Source organism: Panthera leo, chromosome A1 (genome assembly GCF_018350215.1).
Source record: "Panthera leo isolate Ple1 chromosome A1, P.leo_Ple1_pat1.1, whole genome shotgun sequence".
Taxonomy (NCBI): Eukaryota; Metazoa; Chordata; class Mammalia; order Carnivora; family Felidae; genus Panthera; species Panthera leo.
In genome coordinates, this window is record NC_056679.1 from 224,934,465 (window position 1) to 224,955,277 (window position 20,813).

Genomic DNA, 20,813 nt, shown 5'->3' on the forward strand with positions numbered 1-20,813 from the left:
CGATCATCCAGTCTGTGTCGTGAATTCCTGCCCCACCATCCCTACGCTGTCATTCCAGCTAATTACATATTCCAAGGACAGAACCTGCAACCTGGCCTGGGCTTCCCAAGAGAACGTGAAGTTAGGGAGACTTAACAGTGTGCATCAGATAAAAAAGTACCCGCAAAGGTTGGCCCTGCTCTTTCTGGTCTGCTAACCGATTTAAATCAAACTGGCTCGACCCTATGAGCTAGAGCTGTCCTCTCCCTTTCCCTGATGGCTGGCTCCTTTAGATGGATAAGGAGTGCCGTTCTGTACGCAGGGGTGAGGGGCATTGCGGGGAGGAGCTCACAGCTGCAGACAATGCTGCTGGCTGATCCATAACCTGAATTTATTTAAAATGAGACCATTCTCGGGGCGCCTGGGTGGCTCAGTGGGTTAAGCATCCGACTCTGGATTTCAGCTCAGGTCATGATCTCAGGGTCATGGGATCCAGCCCTGCAATGGGCTCCACACTGAGCTTGGAACTTGCTTCTGATTCTTTCTCTCTCTCTCTCTCTCTCTCCCTCCCTCCCCCTCTCTCTGCCCCTCCCCTGCATGCATACGAGCTCGCGCGCGCTCTCTCTCTCTCTCTCTCTCAAAAACAGAAGTTTAAAATGAGATAATTTCAAGATGAAATATTGATCTCATAGTATAAGTAGCAAGTGTTTAGGGTGTAAATCATGTAGGTGATACGTCTCCTCTCCCAGCTCAGCTCACAAATGTAGGCAACAAAGACAGTCATCAACTCAACGGTAACTACACTTTTAATATGTTAGAAAAAAACCTACTACAATAAAAATTTTGCAAGTAAAATATCAATATCTAGGAACATTTTTAGAATGAGCAAATTGTATTGTCAGATAGTTGCCTGAAACCCTGCATCATTGTTCCCTAAATACAGTTTGCTTTGGAAGTCCATTTTGCGTCGTTATAAAAAACTACAAACGTTGTCTTTTAATTTAGTGAGAGTCCCATGAAGAAGAGCCAGTTTTAGGAAACTAGACACAGATCCGTGAGAGATCTCAGACTTGACAGGAGGGTTTTTAACTCTCTAACCATCTCAGTTCAAAGTAAAGCATGACGCTCAGGGAGGAGACAGTGACAGTTGAACGCTGGCCGTCGAGGAGTGTATGAAATGAGGAGAGAGGGGGAGTAAATCACAAATGCTGTCTTAATTGTGTACCCCCAACCCCTAAAGGAAACACCATGATGTTGGCTAAAGGTTCTTTGCCAGCTGGTTCCTGGACGTGAAGGTAAAATAATTAACATTCTGGCATATGCCTTATGGCCCTGAAACATGCCCGTCTGTGCATCCGGCCCTTTACTGGACCACAGGTTCTGAGCTAGAAACTGACATCCAATGATGAATGAAGCAAGTTCCTGGCTTGGCGGAATGCACGCGTTAGAATGAGTGGTTACAGCACAGAACCAGGGCTAAACTCATTTTTATTTGTTATCATCAACTAATGTGTAAAGATTTAAAACTGCACGCTCCTCTGGGGGCCTAACACATGACACTTCCCAAAGGCGGTTATGAAAATGGATTAGTCAAGCTGTTCAATAATGATGGATCCACTGCAAACCCTCGATATTCAGTGACTTGGAGGAAGGGATGAGAAATGTACCTGTAAATGGGGCGCCTGGGTGGCTCAGTCGGTTGGGCGGCCGACTTCGGCTCAGGTCACGATCTCGCGGTCCGTGAGTTCGAGCCCCGCGTTGGGCTCTGTGCTGACAGCTCAGAGCCTGGAGCCTGTTTCAGATTCTGTGTCTCCCTCTCTCTCTGCCCCTCCCCTGTTCATGCTCTGTCTCTCTCTGTCTCAAAAATAAATATAAATGTAAAAAAAAAAAAAAAAAAAAAAAAAAAAAAGAAATGTACCTGTAATGAGCCCCAGCTTCCACTCACTGTGGTTTATTTCTGAAAAGATTCCATAACAGAATACTATTTGTTTCCCACAAATAACACAGTTTCATTCTTCCTCGGAGGCTCTACCTAGGGAGGAAGCTTAGATGCATAAGCCATTAGGACTAATTATTCGTAATGTCTCAGGGCTTTAGAACAATTACTACTAAAGTTACTGCCTGGAAACAGAATAATTACACTAATTGGAGTTCATCAGATATTCATCTTCATAGTAAGCACAACAGATGAGGGGAAATTTACAGTGTCCATAAATGGAAGTCATTTCAACTACCAAAGGTGATTTTCAGAAGACACGGGCCCTCCATATAATGTACGGTAAGCAACCTCGTCCACTGCACAAATGCGGAGGGCTAGGTTATGTATCAGAACTGTCACAGAGCACTGGTATGGGTCAACAAAACCAGTACACTCCCGCCTTCTGGTCTTTTCATCGAGAGGGGTGGAAACATGAAATAATGCCCTCAGTTTTGATAAATGCAAAAATACAAAAATGCTAAGGGCTGCAAGAGGTGTGGGGACAGACAGGAAAGTTATCTCTGTGAAAGTGGTAACTGAAGACTACTTGGGCGGTGGGAGAAAGTATATTCCAGGCAGAAGGAACAGCAGGCCAGGGCCTGCACACAGCACTAAGAGAACGGAAAGGCGGGCCATGTGGCTGGAGAACAGAGGGTAGATGAGAGAGGACGAAGGAGTTTAAATGGGAAACTAGGGCAGGAACTTGCAGATCAGTAGGATTTTCATATTTTATTGTCGGTGGACCAGAAAATCATGATATAAAGTCTTAGGTAGAGGGATGTCATGCTCAGATATACAAGAGTATTAGGGCGGTAATCAAGGAGAGGGATAGAAGCTTCTATGAGGTTCACGGCTTAGAGTAGAGGGCGATGAACATAGTGAGATAACGACAAGGTACACCGGTCACCAGAAAGAGCCCAGTTTTCCAGAATGAGTGGAAAAAGGTGATGCTGACCAAGAAAGTGAGCCACTAAATGCGAACCGTGGACATTAGCTTGAAAATAAATGTTGCATAGGGACGCCTGCGTGGCTCAGTTGGTTAAGTGGCCAACTTCGGCTCAGGTCATGATCTCGCAGTCCGTGAGTTCGAGCCCTGCATCGGGCTCTGTGCTGACAGCTCAGAATCTGGAGCCTGCTTCTGTTTCTGTGTCTCCCTCTCTCTCTGCCCCTCCCCCATTCGCACTCTGTCTCTCTCTCTGCCTTTCAAAAATGAATACATGTTAAAAAAAAATTTTAAAAAAAGAAAATAGATGTTGCATATTAAAATTAAAAATTCTATTACTTACAGCAATTTTATGCAGAAAGTAATTTACCACTTATAATCCTTTATAAAAATATTAAATAGTACCAACTCTCAATTATTTTAGGACCTGTGGTTTATCTGGTGTAGTAACACTGAACTGTTATACTCAATTTAGTGGTGGATCAACGAGGTAATATTTTATTGCTGCCGTTAACACATGACGTGACCTGAAAGTTGAAACAGAAAAGGCGGTAGTTGAACTACTTGATGGGACACCCTCAAAAGTTGCAAAATTGGTTTTTTAGAAAGAGTCTCTCAAAAGCGTTAAGCATAGGCATATACCCACAGGCACATGTGTTGAAAATGCCCCTCAAGAAAATCCCTTAAGTATCACTACTTGTTTTATTGCTTGGAGAGACCCCGAAATGTATTAGGCTTGATGTCTGCAGTCATCAAAGACGTCATATGATTCCTGACACTTGCTACTTTCCATTCCCCAGCGTCCCACTATAAGGCAAACTTTCCAGCAAAACTCTAATGGCCCCGCCCACACTTGCCTTTGTTAAAACTCCCATCTCCTAAGGTCTCCATCCATCAAAACCTGCCCCTTGGTGACACTGTGTGTGGTGAATTCCTACCAATAAGCCTTGATGCTAGTGGGGGATTTTCAACTAGCCTAGGCATCCCGTCTACTCTTTCGTCTAGAACAAGGTCTCTGCCATTGCCACTGTTGGTAGATTTTATAAAGGGGGGGGGGGGGGGAGATCATGGGAGGGGCAGAGGGAGAGAGAGTCCCAACCAGGCTCCGTGCTCAGCCTGGAGCCTGATGAGGAGCTTGATCCCACAATGCTGGGCTCAGGACCTGAGCCAAAATCGAGAGTTGGATGCTCAACTGACAGAGCCACCCAGGCGCCCTCAGGATTGGCAGATTTTAAAGAGGGCCTTCGGAAAATAACTCTGTCTTCACCTACTCGACACTAGCTAGTTCTTCACACCGTACTCACTAAGTAAATCTTTCTCTCACTCCCTTTGTTCACGGTCTTGTAATATTTGGGTATGTGGCTACCCAAATGGGAAAGCCTTCGGGCAGAGGGAAAGAAACAGAATATAATGCTAGAATGAAAACCGGGCTTCACCACGTATTGATGCTTACTGGTGGACGGCAACTGCCTAGAGACTGTGTTGAGAGGGATTCCAAGGCCTCTCGTACCCGTGTCCGTCATGAGTACAACAGAGGGAAGAGTACCTGCATGCACTCTTGGCCATCCCCCGTACAAGGGAGCCACAGAAACCTGACTCTGAATCTCATACCAGGCTTGATCGTTTCCAGTGATGTGAATCCTGGGGAAATTAACTTCTCTGCATCTCATATCAAATGGAGGCACTTATGTTTGCCCCACGTGGATTGGTGGGGACCAAGCCAGGGGCTCAAGTACCATTGATTCTCTCCACTCTCTTCTTGGGGGCAGGGACAAGTGAAAAACCTTTTCGCCCAGGACTTTCCAAAGTTCCTCACTATAAACCACCTTTCGTAACATCAAGCATGAGTTGTTAGGGGTCGAGTTGTCTTCCCACAAAATGCACACGTTGGAGCCCTGACCTCCAGTACCTGAAAACGTGACTATGTTCGGAGACGGGGCCCTTAAAGGGGTCATTATATGAAAATGAGGCCATTAGGGTGGGCCTTGTGCTTACAGATCAGGAAGAGACGTCAGGGATGGCTGTGTGCACAGATACGAGACCACATGAGGACACAGCAAGAAGGTGGCTGGCTATCTGCAAGCCAAGGAGAGACTTCAGAAGTAACCAAACATGCCTTCGAGCCTCCATAGTTACGAGAAAATCAATTTCTGGTGTTAAAGCCATGCAGTCCGCGGTATTGTGTAATGGCAGCCTGAGCAGACCAAGACGGGAACAAGGCATTGGTGTCTTCCACCGCTTCTATTACTACACATTTGTTTCCCCACCTGTCCTGTCCCTTCTCTTCCTCCTCTCAGGCACTATTGCCCTCCCCCCAACACTAGGAGGAAGCAGCGCGGCTCAAGGACAAGAGGTCACTGACCGTTGACCTACAAGACAGTTTCGCGTACTTTTTGTACAAGGGGAATCCAGACACTCCCAGAAACAGAAAGGAGCGGTGTTCCCCTCTCTCCAACCGGAAACATGGCTGCCAAACGACCGTACAGAAACTCCAAGTACAGCCACGGCCTCCTTTTCGGAAGCACTTTACAAACTGCAAGATTTAACAAGTTAACGCCACTGCCCACAAGTGCCACCCCCACGCCCTCAAGATTGGACTGTTTAATTCGGTAGGGAGATAGTTCAATATGTTCTCAGCATCAGATTTAGATGCAAATGCCAATTAAACCTCGCACTAACCACTGTGCCTTCCGGTGTTCTAAAACATTTGTGTCAGCAGTTGGGTCATTTCTCTGCCAGGTAAACTATGCAAACAGTGGCTAACATGCCAGGGCCTGCTGGGTTTGCCACGCTCCGTGCAGCTGATGCGAACACTGTCTAAATGCCCTAAGGGTTTGGGTTGGGTTTTACAGATCTATCTCCCCCAGGTTACACCCTCTTCCAATAGGAATCATGCCCTGCTCAAAACTGGCTTGAGCTTTTTTGACTCCCCTTAGAAACAGCAGCAACATTTTTTTGCAATGTTACATCATTCTGGACTCCTTTGCCCTTTATCTGAGATTCTTGGCTACCTCACTAGGCCGAAAGCCCAGCCAATGGGGATCAATACAGGCAAGGGGACTGCAAATAGTAGCTCCTGGACTGAAGAAGGCAAGTTAAAGGGGAGGCACAAGTCCATTTGTCCTGATTTGCCAACCGCTCCCTTGAACGATTACCTGTTCTCCTTAACCCTGTTGTAGTATTTGTTGCTGGAAGCAAGGATACAGTCAGAGACTGTGTTACTATTCGCTGCACTAAAGTTCAAAGTGCACCAAAGTGATAGCTTGTAAGCAGGAAGGGCTCATCAACAGGGTTGTTTCGGTGACTGGGGCGGGGGAGGGGGGTGGCAATGTGAAGCCTACTGACATTTAGATACACTTTTTTTTAAAAAATCACCTTTTGTTACATCCCCTGCACCCAGAATTAGTAGAAAGTTGAATGTAAGATCTTAGCAATATTCAAGAGAACTCTTTTCCCACTGAGTTTATTCCACTTAAAACAACCACTCTTACCTTAGTGAAATCATGGGTTATAATTCCACTGTATAGTTACTTCTCTCTTCGTGGTGGCCAGTTGGGGTCTCCTAAGACGACCACCCACCCAGGAGACTTTAGGACAGATGAAATCAAACCTAAGCTCTCTGCCTGATAGAAACAAAACTAGTTAGAATGAAAAGGGTGAAAGGGAATGGAGCGAGCCAAGTTTTTGACTCTTGCACCCATGAGACCTTCAGTGAGACTTTCCGTTCGTTAGTCAGCCATTGGATTGGATGAGGGAGAAGAGGAACATTTAGATGTGAGTCACATGAAGAAACACACACCTGGGAAACCATTCCTAATCACGTATTAACAACCTGGTGGCGAATATTGCTACAAACACCTGTTACTATTTGTCCGAAAACCAAACACTGGAAATTCTAGAACGAGGTTTCCAAAGTCCAGTTGGGTGAGCCCCGGGAATTCAAGTCTTGAGGTCTCAACAAAAGATCACCAGGGTTACTGAGGAAACCCTGGGTGCTACAGTAAACCTCCAGTCAACAGGGTGTTATTCACTGAGGTTAGGAGATCACGAGAAGCCCCAGGAGCTATTGTCACCACCAACTGCTGAGATTCTTTCTTTTTTTCCTTAGGAAAATGGGTCATTCAGAGATTCCAGACCACCTTACTTAACCATATTATGTCTTCAGTAAATTCCCAAGTGGTCCCGTCACCTTATCCTACCTTCCTGATGAAATAAATGCAGGATAAAGGAGGAAAGAAAGCGATCTCCCCCCTTCCCACCTACAGATCACGGATTTCTCTAGATTGTTCTTTCCCATAATCATCTCAAATATGCCTGAGACAAATACAGACGCTGTTAATCTGTACTGACACAGCTGAGAACATAGGTAAAGGTCAAAGACAGCAAACATTCCTCCAGCCCCTACTGTTTTCAGGACAAGCTCAGAGAAGCTTATGACAGTACAAAGACACAAGACCTTTCTTCTAAACATCCTTAAGAAATAGTGATGTTCTTACAGTTGCTACCTGGTTGCTGTTGCTTTCCTTTTTGATACATTATTTCCCCCAATTAGATTTGTTACTGCTTAACTTGGCTGTTGAATTAGTCTCTGTGGTAATGGTGGTTTAAAGACCTGTCAACAGGTAATCAAAATCACTTTGCCAAGCAACCCAGGAAACTTGTAATTTAGAAAGCTCAACCAGGAAAGGCTGTTCTCTACCATCTATCTCTTCATAACCTTCAAGAAGAAATTTTAATTTGGATTTATTTGAGGACCAGGTTTCTGACCTACAGAACTGTAAGAATTAAAAGCCGTCTAAAAACTGTGAAGTCACTTATTTACTGCAGGCTTCCCTGGAGAAATATAAACTCATCAGGCTCACTCTCCACTTACCGAAATGTCCAACCAGATCATTTTAAATATGAAATGAAAACCGTATCTCACCAAAACTAAGCTTACTGGTTTCTCCGCGTGCAAACGCACATACACCATTTACACTGCTCAAATAAGTTTTCAAGTCTGGCCAAAGTGTTTTCACAACCTCAGTACTTAATTACATTCCACTTTCAATGACTGCTGCAGAAACTTGCCGCGCTTTGAAATCCTCTAAATCGGCCCAAACACTGTTAATGGTGATTCTAAAGAAAAAAGATGAAACCTCCTGCTTTATGCAGCTCTCAAACCAATAAGCCAGATAACACTAGTAATCAGCATGAAGGCTGCTGTCCATCCGATCTCCACAGCACTGCTCCCTGGAGCTTCCAAGAGACTCCTGAGTGAGTCTTCCTAGCGCACAATGCTTGACTGTTCCACTCGCTCTGCAGCCCCCAAATTAGTGCAGAGCCAACTGGCTTTCTCCTCAAAGGAAACAAAATACCCCCAACCCTGCACCACTGCTCATTTCAGGAGGAAAACGCAGATACGACACCAACATTTCATTTTATGAGTAAAGTTATTTTAATGCATGCCATAAATGCTTTGGCATGTGAAGGAAGTCACGTCCCATAATGCAAGAAGAGAGAGAAGTTGAGGGGGAAAGATGGCACGTGGAGAAAGCAGGGGGTACCTGAAGACAAGGGGCTCACGTGGTCTGTCGAAGGCGGAAGAGGTTCCTTCTGCAGAGGAGGGGAGAGAGGGCAGCAGCGAGAGACATACAGGATGCAGAGCACATTTTCACAAAATGGTACCAGGTTAAAAGCATGGCAGGAATTTAAGTTGCAGACATTGAGTAAGAGTTTGACTCAATTCCACATAAGGGAGAGGCAGCAGGAGTGAGGCTTTATTGGGAAATAACCTGGTTTTCCACTCGGCCACTAACCAGCTCATGAGACCTTGAGTAAGCCACTGACTTTTCTAAGACCCTCTCGAGTTCCAAAATAAGTGTGTTTGGTCATGAGCTTTCAAACCTTCTGTTGGAATGACACAAGTTATTTACAGAAGACTGAGGTTGTGGTCAGGATGGTATTTAAAAGCAGCCACCAATTTTCTGTAAATGAATCCTGCCTGGAGGCAGAATGAAAATGGGTTGGCAACGTTAGGACTTGAGTTTGTCTCTAATCGGGCAACCGACAACACAGCAGGAAGGGGGTCGAGTGGCATCGCTGATTAGCACCACGAAGGTAGGATTACAGGTAAGGCATCTGAGTGATTACTTTCACTTGTGAAGGGCAATGAGGAAAGTGAAGGGGCCAACCAAAGCCACATTCATTTAGAGCCCTCATTAGGGGCAGCTGCCATCCCCCTCCCCCTCCTCCCCCTTCCCCACCCCCTCGAAAAGGATGGCTTGAGGATATCAGTCCATATTCACTAGGATAAGAAGCACTTCTAATCTACAGATCGCTTAAGGCATTACTGATTAAAACATTTATTCCACATTGTATCTCTATGATAAACATCTTTTCATTGAAGAACTTAGTACAACTCTCTCTATATGAACACTGAAGATATTAATATGTTAGAAGGCTACCCATGTTATCCCATGTCCATTGGACATAAGATAAAATGGCCAAGGCTTATGGGAAATACAGTGTAGTGCTGGACAGCAGAACAGGGTCATCAGACGTGGATTTGGAATATAGGACTTCCTATTAGCTCTATAATCTTTTTTCTTTTTTAATGTTTATTTATTTTTGAGAGAGAGCATGAGTGGGAGAGAGGGGAGAGAGGGGGACAGAGGATCCGAAGCGGGCCCCGCACTGACAGCAGAGAGCCCCATTCAGGGCTCGAACTCATGAACTGTGACATAGGACCAGCACCGAAAATCGGCTGTTCAACCGACTGAGCCACCCAGGTGTCCCTAGCTCTGCAATCTTATGTGTATTATTCAACCCTCCATTTTTCATTTATTCATAGGCAAAATGCATCCTACAATTTGTCTGAGGGGATAAAATTCAGTTAGAGTATAGGATGTACAAGAAATATTCACAAATGTTCAATCTCATCCTGTAGCGTCTCTAAATTAAACCAAAACAAATCAAAACAAGCCTTCACAGAGGCAAGTTTTCAAAAGCTACAACACCCATATCCAAAACCTCTTGGTAAAGTAAAATATAATTTCCCTCCTAAATCCGTAAGATTCAAAAAGCTGTTAAAAAAAAAAAAAAAAAAAAAAGCTATTTAGAAAAGGATTTAACCAAAATGGAAATGACTTTACCTTCACCCAACAGCAAAACTCAGTCTCCAGAAGGTAAAACACAAATCACCTTGGGCAGATCTCTGAATTAAATGCCTAAAAGGTTCAAACTGAATCTAGGACCGACCCATCAAACCCAAATATCTGAAACTCCAAAGAACTTCCTTTTTTGTTTTTAAGAAGCCAGGCTGACTAAGGTGTCTACGGGGATAATTACATAATTTGGTCAACAGGTAACAATACCTTTACAGTCCCGCATAATTGAAGCTTCGGTTTTACTCCTGGCAACGGGGTGGTGGGGATGTGGTTAAGTGTATACCTTAGAATTTTAAATATCGAGATTGGTTTATACTAATCTTAGTACCAATGATTAAGACGCTCCTTTCAACTGCAAACGAAGGCATCTTGATTCAGGACACAACAAAACCGCGTGCCTTCAGGAATCTGAATGAATTATGTCTATTCCCCAGGTGATAGTTTTGCCCTGATCTGAACATATCAAAAGAGTAAGCCTTTCTCTGAAGGTCTCTGAAATCCCAAGGACTTTCTTTCCCCTCCCCTCCCCCCCCTCATTTTAATACCAGTTGTGGAGGCTGGGGTTGTGTTGATTTACCCACTCTGGGCTTTTGAAACCAGTTAAGTGTCCTGGCAACATGTTCAAGGTATCATAGCTATACCTGGAGGATGTTTCTTTTTTTTTTTTTTTTTTTTTTTAACGTTTATTTATTTTTGAGACAGAGAGAGACACAGCATGAACGGGGGAGGGGCAGAGAGAGAGGGAAACACAGAATCGGAAGGAGGCTCCAGGCTCTGAGCCATCAGCCCAGAGCCCGACGCGGGGCTCAAACTCATGGACCGCGAGATCGTGACCTGAGCCGAAGGCGGACGCTTAACCGACTGAGCCACCCAGGCGCCCCAACCTGGAGGATGTTTCTAAACCACGTATTTCTGTGTTCTACCAACTCCTGTCCAAGGCGCCACCGTCAGCTTGTTTTGCGATGATGGCCTCTTTGAAACAAGCGTGTAAGTCACTAACACAGGGCATGAAGTAAAGAAACCTGGTTCTTTCACCACTTTATGGTGAATGTGCTTTACAAAGACTTGCAGAAGCGCCTCGGTGGCTGAGTTGGTTAAGTGCCCTACTCTTGATTTCAGCTCAGGTCATGACCTCACAGTTCCTGAGTTCGAGCCACGCTGGGGCTGTGCAATGACAGTGTGGAGCCTGCTTGAGATTCTCTCTCTCTCTCTCTCTCTCTCTCTCTCTCTCTCTCTCTCTCTCTCTGCCTTCCTCCCCCACTCGTGCTATCTAAATAAATAAATAAAACGGATTTTAAAAAAAGACATGCAGAATGTGAGGCCGTGTTGTAAGTGTCTGACAATTTCACTTAATCCTTACAAAAACTCTAGATTGTAATCCCCACTTTAGAGATTGAGGCACAGAAGCGAAGCAATTTGCCAAAGGCCACACAGCTCGTAAAACGGTTGAGGCAAGATTCTTCAGCCAGGGAATCTGGCCCCGAAGTCCAAATCTACCACACCTAGCCCTCCAAATCATGCTTTTCTAAATACCATAGTCCCTACACAAGGTATAAACAATGGCTGAAATCTATTTATTTCAAAGAGAAGTTTAAAAAAAACACCAGTGAAACCCAGTCCTTTCTAAAATGAAGGGGAAAAGTCAATCCAGAAACAAGTTCACAAAATGTTTAAGTGATAAGAAGGAAATATTGTGTAAATGCTCTGCCTGCCCCACTAAACACCATTTTTCTCTATTATCTTGAGAGGTTTCCTTATGCCCTGGGCCCCTGTTTGTGCTTGCAGATGGTTTCTATTTCTAAATCTCTAAAGCTTTCAGGAATTTATTCCTAGACTTTGAAACCTGCCCACTTGCAAACCTCCCCTCACCAACGGCCTTGGCAAGTCAAAAAACTCTCTACTGCCTTTGGAAAGCCTGATTTTTAAAGCTATTTAAGTTCTCAGGTTGCAGAAGAAGGAAAAGGCACTATGAGTCTCTGTGTCCATGCCACCCCATTCCCGACTTCCAGAGGGAAAGACAGAATGCGGTTTAATCAATGTCAAGGCTTGTGTCTTCTCATATTTACACTTTAACTGTATCCTGGTAAGAATTTGATTCTATGTGGTCACCTCTTACTCTTGATAAGGTTCGCTGGACAATTTTCTCATAGGACACTTACCTAGATGTCTGTCTTTAATAGTGGTGTAGGGAATGGTATTTAGGAAAAACCTTCCTTTGGCTGGCTGGGAGCTTCTGTGGTTTTAGAACTACCCCTGTATTTTCTCAAAAGAATTTAAATGCCACCTCTTGAGTTATATAAGCAGCCATGGGAAATTCAATGAGCGTGGCTACCCCGGCTTAATTCAATCCACTTTGGGGCAAATTCCCAGGGTCTCATTAAACCTCAAATATGTACATGTATGAAGACAGTAGTTGGGAATTATGATATTTGAGCAACTTTGAAATTGAAATATCCAATTTCTAACTGAATACACTGAACCCCTCAGGTCTTGATTAATCAGCATGGAACAAAAATACAGCTCAATATACAGAAATTAATTAGGGATGTCAATCACATGGACTGTGTTGAAACTGCAGACTGAGAGGTCAAGAAGCCACAAAGAGCCAGCCACCGTGCCTGTGCGCTTTTTAGACTTACGTGTGGCCCTTATTATGGCAAGAAAAATAAGAATTATTATCCCAATTTCACAATTGAAGAAAGTGAAATTCAGAGAGGCTTGAATAATTTGCCCACAGTGGTTTAACCAGTGTCTAGAGATTTTTCAAACCCAGTTACTTTCCGCTGTGTCTTAGGAAGCCTCCCCAAAATGCACTATTTTCTCTTAATAAATAAATAAATAAATAAATAAATAAATAAATAACAATTCTGACTATTCACAACCTCAAAGCTATCTCCTGATTATGTATCTACCATAATTAAGCCAAAGAGTAAAGTTCATGTTGTATGGGGTTATCTACAGAACTGGGATAAATGGAAAGGATCCAGCTGAGTCGAGAAAACTTGATGAGATGAGAGATTCTGCACCCAATTTCCCAAGAACTTCAACTTGTCTATATACTCAGTTTTCCCTTAGCAGTTACCTGGCTTCCAGTTCACCAGCTAAAACGATCATGAAGAAGATGTTAACCTTTTGATAAAGAAAGTGTAAAATGAGCAGGTCAACTACATGGAAGAAAGAGGAAGGCCCAAGCGAATCAGAGCATTTCTTTCAACAGAATCAGACACCAAAAGCAATTACTTCTGACACACAAGAGTTGACAGGCCTTTGGGGGATATTTTTCAAAACCAAATTGTACAAGAGATCAGAAAAAGAAGACAGAACAAGTTTACAAATCCTTTATTTAGTAAGCATTGTTTATTACAACTTTTAATGTTCACTAATGCTCCTTGTGAGTTCTTAAGCCTGTAAATGAACATCTTAACTTAAGATGTTCAATGCAATCCATTAGTTTTACCCTGCTAGGCACTGGGAATGGGCTTCTTCAGACACTAGCTAGGCTCCCCCTTTTACCTACGTATTTAGAAAGACCAAAAATGGATCATTTTCCAAACGTCAGTATGAAGCACTGTACAATAACTAAACTAGTTTAGTTTCATATCATTAATAAGATTTTATTTTATAGCACGTGTACATATATATACATATGTGTATATGTGTATGTGTGTGTATATGCGTATACACATGTGCATATACCGGACACCTCAACTGCTTTAAAAATTAGGTTTGGATTTTGCAAGTTTTTGCAAAACGACAGTGAATAACACAGGCATCCATTTTACAGTGACCAAATCTCCCCCAAACGTAGTAAGTTTTTCATACTCTCCTTATCGTGACCGTGGAATAAAAATGGTTTTTAAATTGTTCTTAATGTGAATTTGTTTTCAAAAACACAAAAGCCAAAGAGAACACATCACATCTTAGACTATAACATGGTTTGTTCTGGTAAATCCAGTAAGATTAGAAAGATGCCTCCAAGGACAGAGTGGAAGCCCTCAGGGCTCTCGCAGTGGACATTCAAATTAGGGTGACCCAGCAGGAGAGAAGGTTCTCCCCAGCATGCATAATGAGAGGATGAGCAAAGTTAAAGACAAAAATGCCACTGTCTGATATGGTTATTGTTGGCGCATTTTGTCCAAAGGCCCATTAGCTCCTTTTCTCCACCTGCTAAGGACTGCCAAAAAAACTAGCCGGATAAAAGAATAAGGTAACTGATTATTTTTTCAAATTCAGCTTAAAAATGATCTCGCTGAAAAACCCATGACTCACTGAATTGGGGGCATACTGGAATACACTTGCTATCAAATCCCATCTATATTCTAACTCACCTCTCCCTCAAAAACATAACCTTAAGGAAAAAAGAAAAGGAAAAAAAAAAAAAAGATAGCCCTCTAAACCATAATAAGCTGCTCAATACTAAAGACTAGAGACAGAGTACCAGGCCTATCAAGCACACACCCTCATCTATTAAACGTGGTCAATATCAATATCCTTTTATTAAAAGGAACAAAAGAGAAGACTTCCATTTTCCTGCCACATGCTGTCCTATCAGGGTGTACTAAGACTACTTAAACATAAATTCTTTTAAGTATAACGGGCTATTGCAAAAATACAGTATTTAGTTATTTTATATCCATAAGTCACCTTTTGGATGGTAGAATAAAGGAGCCCAAAAAGAAATCTAAATGACCATAATCTGGTTATTACATCATCGTTAAGAAAATCAGCACCTAAGGTATATGTATCATGGCTTCTGCTGGAAATTGACCAAAAAAAAAAAAAAAAAAAAAAAAGGAAGCGTTATGAATTCAATCGACCATCTTCACCCCTGCAGCCCCAGTAGCCTTCTTCCTTCTTCCTGCCCTATCAGTGATCTGCATCTCTGTGGGGTTGGCCTTTTGGGGTCCCTAGTAAAACAATGAGGCAGGAATCAAGAGAAAACACAGGGTTAGGATTCTGACAAGGTAACCATTTTCTCTGCCTTGGGTTTTGTAGGCCATCTTGTTCCTATAAACGCCAGAATGTCTTAATTTCTCCCAAGTAGTGACACTAGGGGCAGATAGCCACTGTTAGTTTTGAGGCCAATGTCCCTTAATGAAAGGACCAGCAGCAAAAATCTGTCAAATGGTTAATTGATGCAAATCGAGGGCCACCATCACTGCGGTGCAATATGTTGCAGAAAAGAGAACAATGGACAGTACTAGAAAGGAAAAGAGCAGTATTCGGTCATTAAAACATTTAATCCACAGTTTGCTCTCATCACCAAGGATAATCTTTACTTTTTGTCAACTGAGATCGCTAAGAAAGCAAAAGATGAAAGATAACCTGGAAAAGAAGAAACATACACACAGAGGGGATAAAAGAAAAACTGTCATTTGGGTCCAAGGATTTCACGCAACATTTAGGGCAAACGCCTTTGTTCCTCGGCTTCGGAAGGGAGTGGGTGGGTGGGTGATGGAGAGATCAGATGGGGCTGCCGGGGCCCTCCACACCCTGCTCTCCGGCGCATGCGCGAGGCCAAGACAAAGGAATAGGTAATTACAGTCCCGATTCATTCATTTTGCCCGCAGTACCAAGGATCTGCTAGCCCTGGCTGGAATCCCGGGGAGGCCGATCCACACCCCTACAGCAAAACGACCACCTCGATGCTACTGTTGGATTTTAACCCGCGAGGTAGTGGCCTCGAGGGAGATCGAGGTGTGTCAACCCCGTTCAAAGGCACTAAAATTGCACCCCTGAGCGCTGTGCTGATTTCAGCAGGGTGAAAATTACACAGGCACAGGCTGTCCAAGGAGTTCGTTTCAAGGCGGAAATGTCTCTGGGGAAGCAGATAAGGAGCTCAGCCGAGCATTCGATGAATATTCATGAAAGAATGCGGTTTGTAGCCGCGCGCTGTGTGTGCGGTCGCATCCAGGGACTCCGCAATTTTTTTTTTATTTGTCGGGGGAGGGGGAGGGGGGGCGTGGGGACGGAGACAGGAACCGGGCGTCGGGTTTCAGCGTTAGCGCTTTCGGCAAGACCTGCTGAACCCCAAACCTCGGCTCACAGCGGAGCCGGGCCGTGGGGGGACCGCGCGCTGTCAGGTCCGCGCTCACACTCTCCCGGCCCGGGCCGCGAGGGTGGAGGCGAGGCGCCCCGGGCATCTCTGCACCGAAGCCTCGCAAAAATATAAAATGCTCCGAGATGGCCCACAGGTTAGCGGGAAGGCAGTTCGGCCACGTCCGAGGCGGGGGGGGCTTTGATCCGCTCAGAGGTGCTTCGGCGGGCACATTGTCGTGTGAACCTCGCATTCCCTGGCCACCGCAGGCCAGGATTCAGGAGTCCCCCGGGGTCAAGGAAACCCATTTGCTGAACCAAAGAGCCACCTCCTTCCTTGGGAGCACACCAGATCCCCGTGTTCTTTCTCCCCCTACTCCCGCCCCACCCCACCCCCACCCTCCATCTTTCGCTGCTGCGCCCCTCTCTCCCAGCGCTCCCTCCCGGGCTGCGACGGGTTCCGATGACAGATACGCTCCCTTCCGCCCCACAAAACCGTCTCCTCGGGACTCGGTGCGTTTAGAGGGTTTCCCATTAGGCAATTTCCTCCTTCACGAGCAGCTGGCTCCCGCTCGCTACCCACCCCGCATCTCCCGTCTACCAGACTCGCCACCCCCGCACCTTCCCACCCCGCGAGAGGCTGAAGCCACCCACTTCGGGGGGCCCCCCCATCACCCCACAGCCCCGAAGTGCGACGGGAACCTCGCGGAGGGTCCCCCGCGTTGGGCGCCGTCTAACGAGGCCCGCGGCGCCCCACGCCCCCGGCCGCGGCGCCGAGAGAACAAAGGGCCTCGAGGTGGGGCGGGGGCGAACGGAGGCCCCCGGGCTGCCGGCGCCCCGGGTCCGCGGGGGCGGCGGGGCCGCCGGGGCGCGCCTCCTTACCGGCTCTGGGTGCCTGTGCCGGCCCTGGGTGAGCGCGGTGCCGCCGAGGGGCCCGGGTCGCAGGCGTCGTCCGGCCGGTGCCTGGCCGCTGGCGGAGGCTCTCTCCCCGGCTCGACGGCGGAGCCCGGAGCGAGGAGCGAGTTGGAGCGCTGCCGCCGCCGCCGTCGCCGCTGCCGCTACTGCCGCCGCCGCCGCCGCTGCAGCCTCTGCATTTCTCGCGCTCGCGCTCCCCCTCCCCTTCCTGCCCAGCGCCCTCCCCCGGCGCGTCCGCCCGCCCAGCCTCCCTCCTCCCGCGTACCCCGCCCGCCTCCCTCCCCTCCCTTCCCCTCCATCCCGGGCCCCGCCCGCCTCCCCTCACCTCCCCTCCACCCCGTCCCCTCCCCGCGTCCCGGTGGTCCCCTTTCCCCTTCTCCTCCCCTCCATCCCGCTGTCCCTCCCGCCAGTCTCCATCTGCCCTGCACGCGGGCTTCCCACTCCCTCCCCACCTCCCTCACCCTACCCTACCCTCCTCTCCTTTGCCGCGCCCCCCCCCCCCAACTACCACACCCCGCGCCGCCTCCCCTCCCCCGCCGCGCCGGGGCTGTCTGCAGGCACCTCTCTCTCTCTTCTCCTCTTTTCTCTCTCTCTGTCTCTCTCAGTCCTTTGGAATGGGTGGATAGGAAGTGCTCGGGCTCTCGCTCAGACTTCAGGGGCTGCGTGGCGGTGGTGAATGACGCCCCCTGCCACCTGCTACCCTTCTCAGCACCCCAATCCCGCTCGCGCGCGACGTCCGCCTGGGATTCCGATACCTGGACGGGCAGTGAGGTTGGGGGTGACCTGCCGAACCCCCTCAGCCCATCGAGACAGAGGTCCTCGGGGTTGAGGGAGGCTGCCAACGGCAGGCAAGTCCGGGCGGCGCCCCCCCGAGGACCGGGCGCGCTGGGCGAGGCGGCTCCTTCGCACGCTGGGCTGAGCCCGGAGCTCCGCGGCTGGGGACTAGCGACGCCGCCGAGGTCCGCCTTGGGGGGGGGGGGGGGGGGGGGGCTGGGCAGCGTCGTCCCTGCGACCGTGCTCTCGGGACTTGGGAGAGGAAGGAGAAAGGACAAGAGCCCGAGGGAAGGAACCGTCGGTGTTTCATGTCTGTTCTTTAAAAGAGGCAACCAGTTCTCGGGAAGACTGGGTTAGCCGAGGCAACCGGTGCAGTGCTGCCTAGCAGCGCACAGGTCAAAGCCACGGCCAAGCCGTGTCGGGGTGCCCTGAGGCACCGCCACTTTCACACCGGGACATAAAATAACCACCAGCGTGGGGAGGTATGCCCACCTTGCTTATCTGTTGGCCAGCAGCAAATGCAAAACATAACGGGACAACGCTTACAACCGCAGCTCTTTCATTAGACAAAAGCCAATTTTACCTTCCCGCAACCATCCGAACCTTCGGAACTTTTATTTGCGGCATTTTGGCGCCCTCTGGCTGTGCTCGGATTGCTTTCACGTTTGCCCGCCTCCCGGTAGAGCGAAGGATGGAGCTGGGAGTTGTCCTTGAAGGTGGATCTGCCCTCCTGACCCGCGCCTGGATTTGGGGGTTGGGTTGTCCTCCAAAATCGAGGCGACAAAATGCAACCATATCTTCAAAGGGAGGACGCCAAAGGCAAGTGCATCTGCATTCAACTGGGGAAAGGTAAGTCCGGGTAACAAGGAAAAAACTTGTTAGAACTTAACTATATTTAAATTAAGCAGGGTGTCAATATCAACCCAATTCTATAGGTCGCTGGAGGCTATGCAGGTAACCGCTAGACAACCGTACTGCACAGGTAGTTACGGTTCATACGCGGCCACAACAGATAAAACGCGTGCAAGCTGGAAATGTTCGCATTTTAACCAAAGGGCGGTAAGAAAAAGTGGCGATTATGTTTCTAAGTGGTTTTTTTTCCTTGCTTTCCTTTTTTTTCTTTTTCTTTTTTTCTTTTTTTTTTTTTTTCTTGCCATTGAAGTGAAATAGCAAAGAAGTAACTATAGTTCAAGAACGGGGTGGAGCGGATTACAACTAGGGTTGTCTCCAAAGCATTTTATATATTTGAACATTTATGTTCAATAATTGAGTGTGTTCAACCTATGCCCCTTATTCCAGAACATCATCCAGAACATCCAGAACATCGTATGCAGGGTTTCTCAACCTCCTGTTTGAGATGGGTAATTTTTTGTTTTGGATGGGGGACAGGGCTGTCCTGTGCTCTATTGGATGTTTAGCATTATTGCTCGCCTCTACCCACTAGTTACCAGTAGTGAGTGCGCACACACACACACACACACACACACACACACACATACACACCCTCTACCACCACCACCACCATACCATCAGTTGTGACAACCAAAAATGTCTCCAGATGTCTCCAAACGTCCCCTGGGAGGCAAAAGTCACTCCAGGTTGAAAACTGTGTGGCCATCGAATTTCAAGTCCTCTTAAGCAAGCCTCTAAGTTTTCACTTTATCGAATCCGATGAGCACTTGCATTTTACACTCAAGGCATTTGCTGAATGTATTTGTTAAGACATCTGAATAGTTATTTCATTAACATTCAGTTTTAACTCTGTGATCTTTCAGACATGTAAATAAGTCATCTGAAAATTAGTAAATATATGCTCCTATTGTGTTTGCATGAGAGGCCTCTGAATGTTACCTTCTTTCTGTTTTCCGTTTTTCCAATTTTTCCCAAAATAGACAACGCAGAAAATAACATTTGTTACCGTCAGTGCTTCTAGCTAAATTTTCATGATGGGAAAAAACAAGCCTTTCAAAGTTGCAATTCGAGAAAAGATCACAGGTTGCCATAGAAATAGGAGGCAAAGGGGCACCTGGGTGGCTCAGTAGGTTAAGCATCTGACTCTTGAATTAAGCTCAGGTCATGATCTCACTGTACATGGGATGGAGCCCTGAGTCGGGCTCTGTGCTGACGAGTAGAGCCTGCTTGGGATTCTCTCTCCCTCTCCCTCTGTCCCTCCTCCCCTTGTGCATGCTGTCTCTCAAAATAAATAAATGAACATTAAAAGAAAAAAAAAAGAAACAGGAGGCAAAAACGTACGCCAATGAGACTTTGGGTCTCCTCAATTTTGTCTTCCATTAAATCCAATTTGTTGATGTTTTTAGTTTGATTTTTAGTTGTTCATCTCCCATCTTAACATTTTTAGGGTGCGTGCACTTGAAAACGTTTTCAAAACACACGCTTCAGGAAGCTCTGGAGTTTAGAAAACTCTTGTGGATGTCACTCGCTGCTTCGATTATAAATGAATGGATTTGGAGGCATATGTTAAAAGCACATTTTATGACAAATTTAATTACCTGCCAGCATTACACTCGTGAAAACCAGCTTTACTCTCCAAATGGAGTGAATATCTTTTTAATAAACAAAGCTGAACTTCCTGGGGTTGTAAAATGAATCCTAGTGTCGTTTTCAATTGCCTGCATAATTTGCTTCAGTGAAGCATCGCCTGCATCATGAAATTACTCATCCAAAAGATAAATTATTCAGCGACAACTGATTTTTCCTAAAAGACTTACCAAAGAATTGCTTGCAGTGTAATGGACACATTGCCACCGAAATTACTAGTCCGTTTCCAAGAGCCTCAATGCGAGCTCAGCTTTTTCAACTGTATCTAGTGTGTCAATTGAGGCATCTCCGATTGATTAGTATACAGACCTCATCTCACCTCCAAACCTCACCCACAGCTCCTCGCCCTGGACCCCCAAATCTCCACCTCCCCAGGCCTGACATCGTCCTCGCTTTCCCTTCCTTTTCTCTGGAATAGTAAAAAGGATTAAGGTCCCAAATACGATGTGAACCCAGATGAGTGAAGCAAAAGCATGCTGAC

General features: G+C 46.4%; 2 protein-coding genes across 2 annotated transcripts in view; one reads left to right on the forward strand and one right to left on the reverse strand.

The window, feature by feature from the left end:
• The window catches only part of BASP1 (brain abundant membrane attached signal protein 1), a 55,644-nt gene extending 38,474 nt beyond the window's left edge, over window positions 1-17,170 (reverse strand). The window contains exon 1 of the mRNA XM_042952886.1: window positions 16,967-17,170. The gene's annotated coding sequence lies outside the window, so the exon portion shown is untranslated. The remainder of the gene's footprint in view (window positions 1-16,966) is intronic.
• Window positions 5,364-17,828, forward strand: LOC122198664 (collagen alpha-1(I) chain-like). Its single transcript, XM_042903379.1, has 4 exons — window positions 5,364-5,509; window positions 15,619-15,745; window positions 16,097-17,260; window positions 17,709-17,828. The coding sequence occupies exons 1-4, from the start codon at window positions 5,364-5,366 to the stop codon at window positions 17,826-17,828; spliced, it is 1,557 nt and encodes a 518-aa protein (XP_042759313.1).
• The last annotated feature ends 2,985 nt before the right edge of the window (window positions 17,829-20,813 follow it).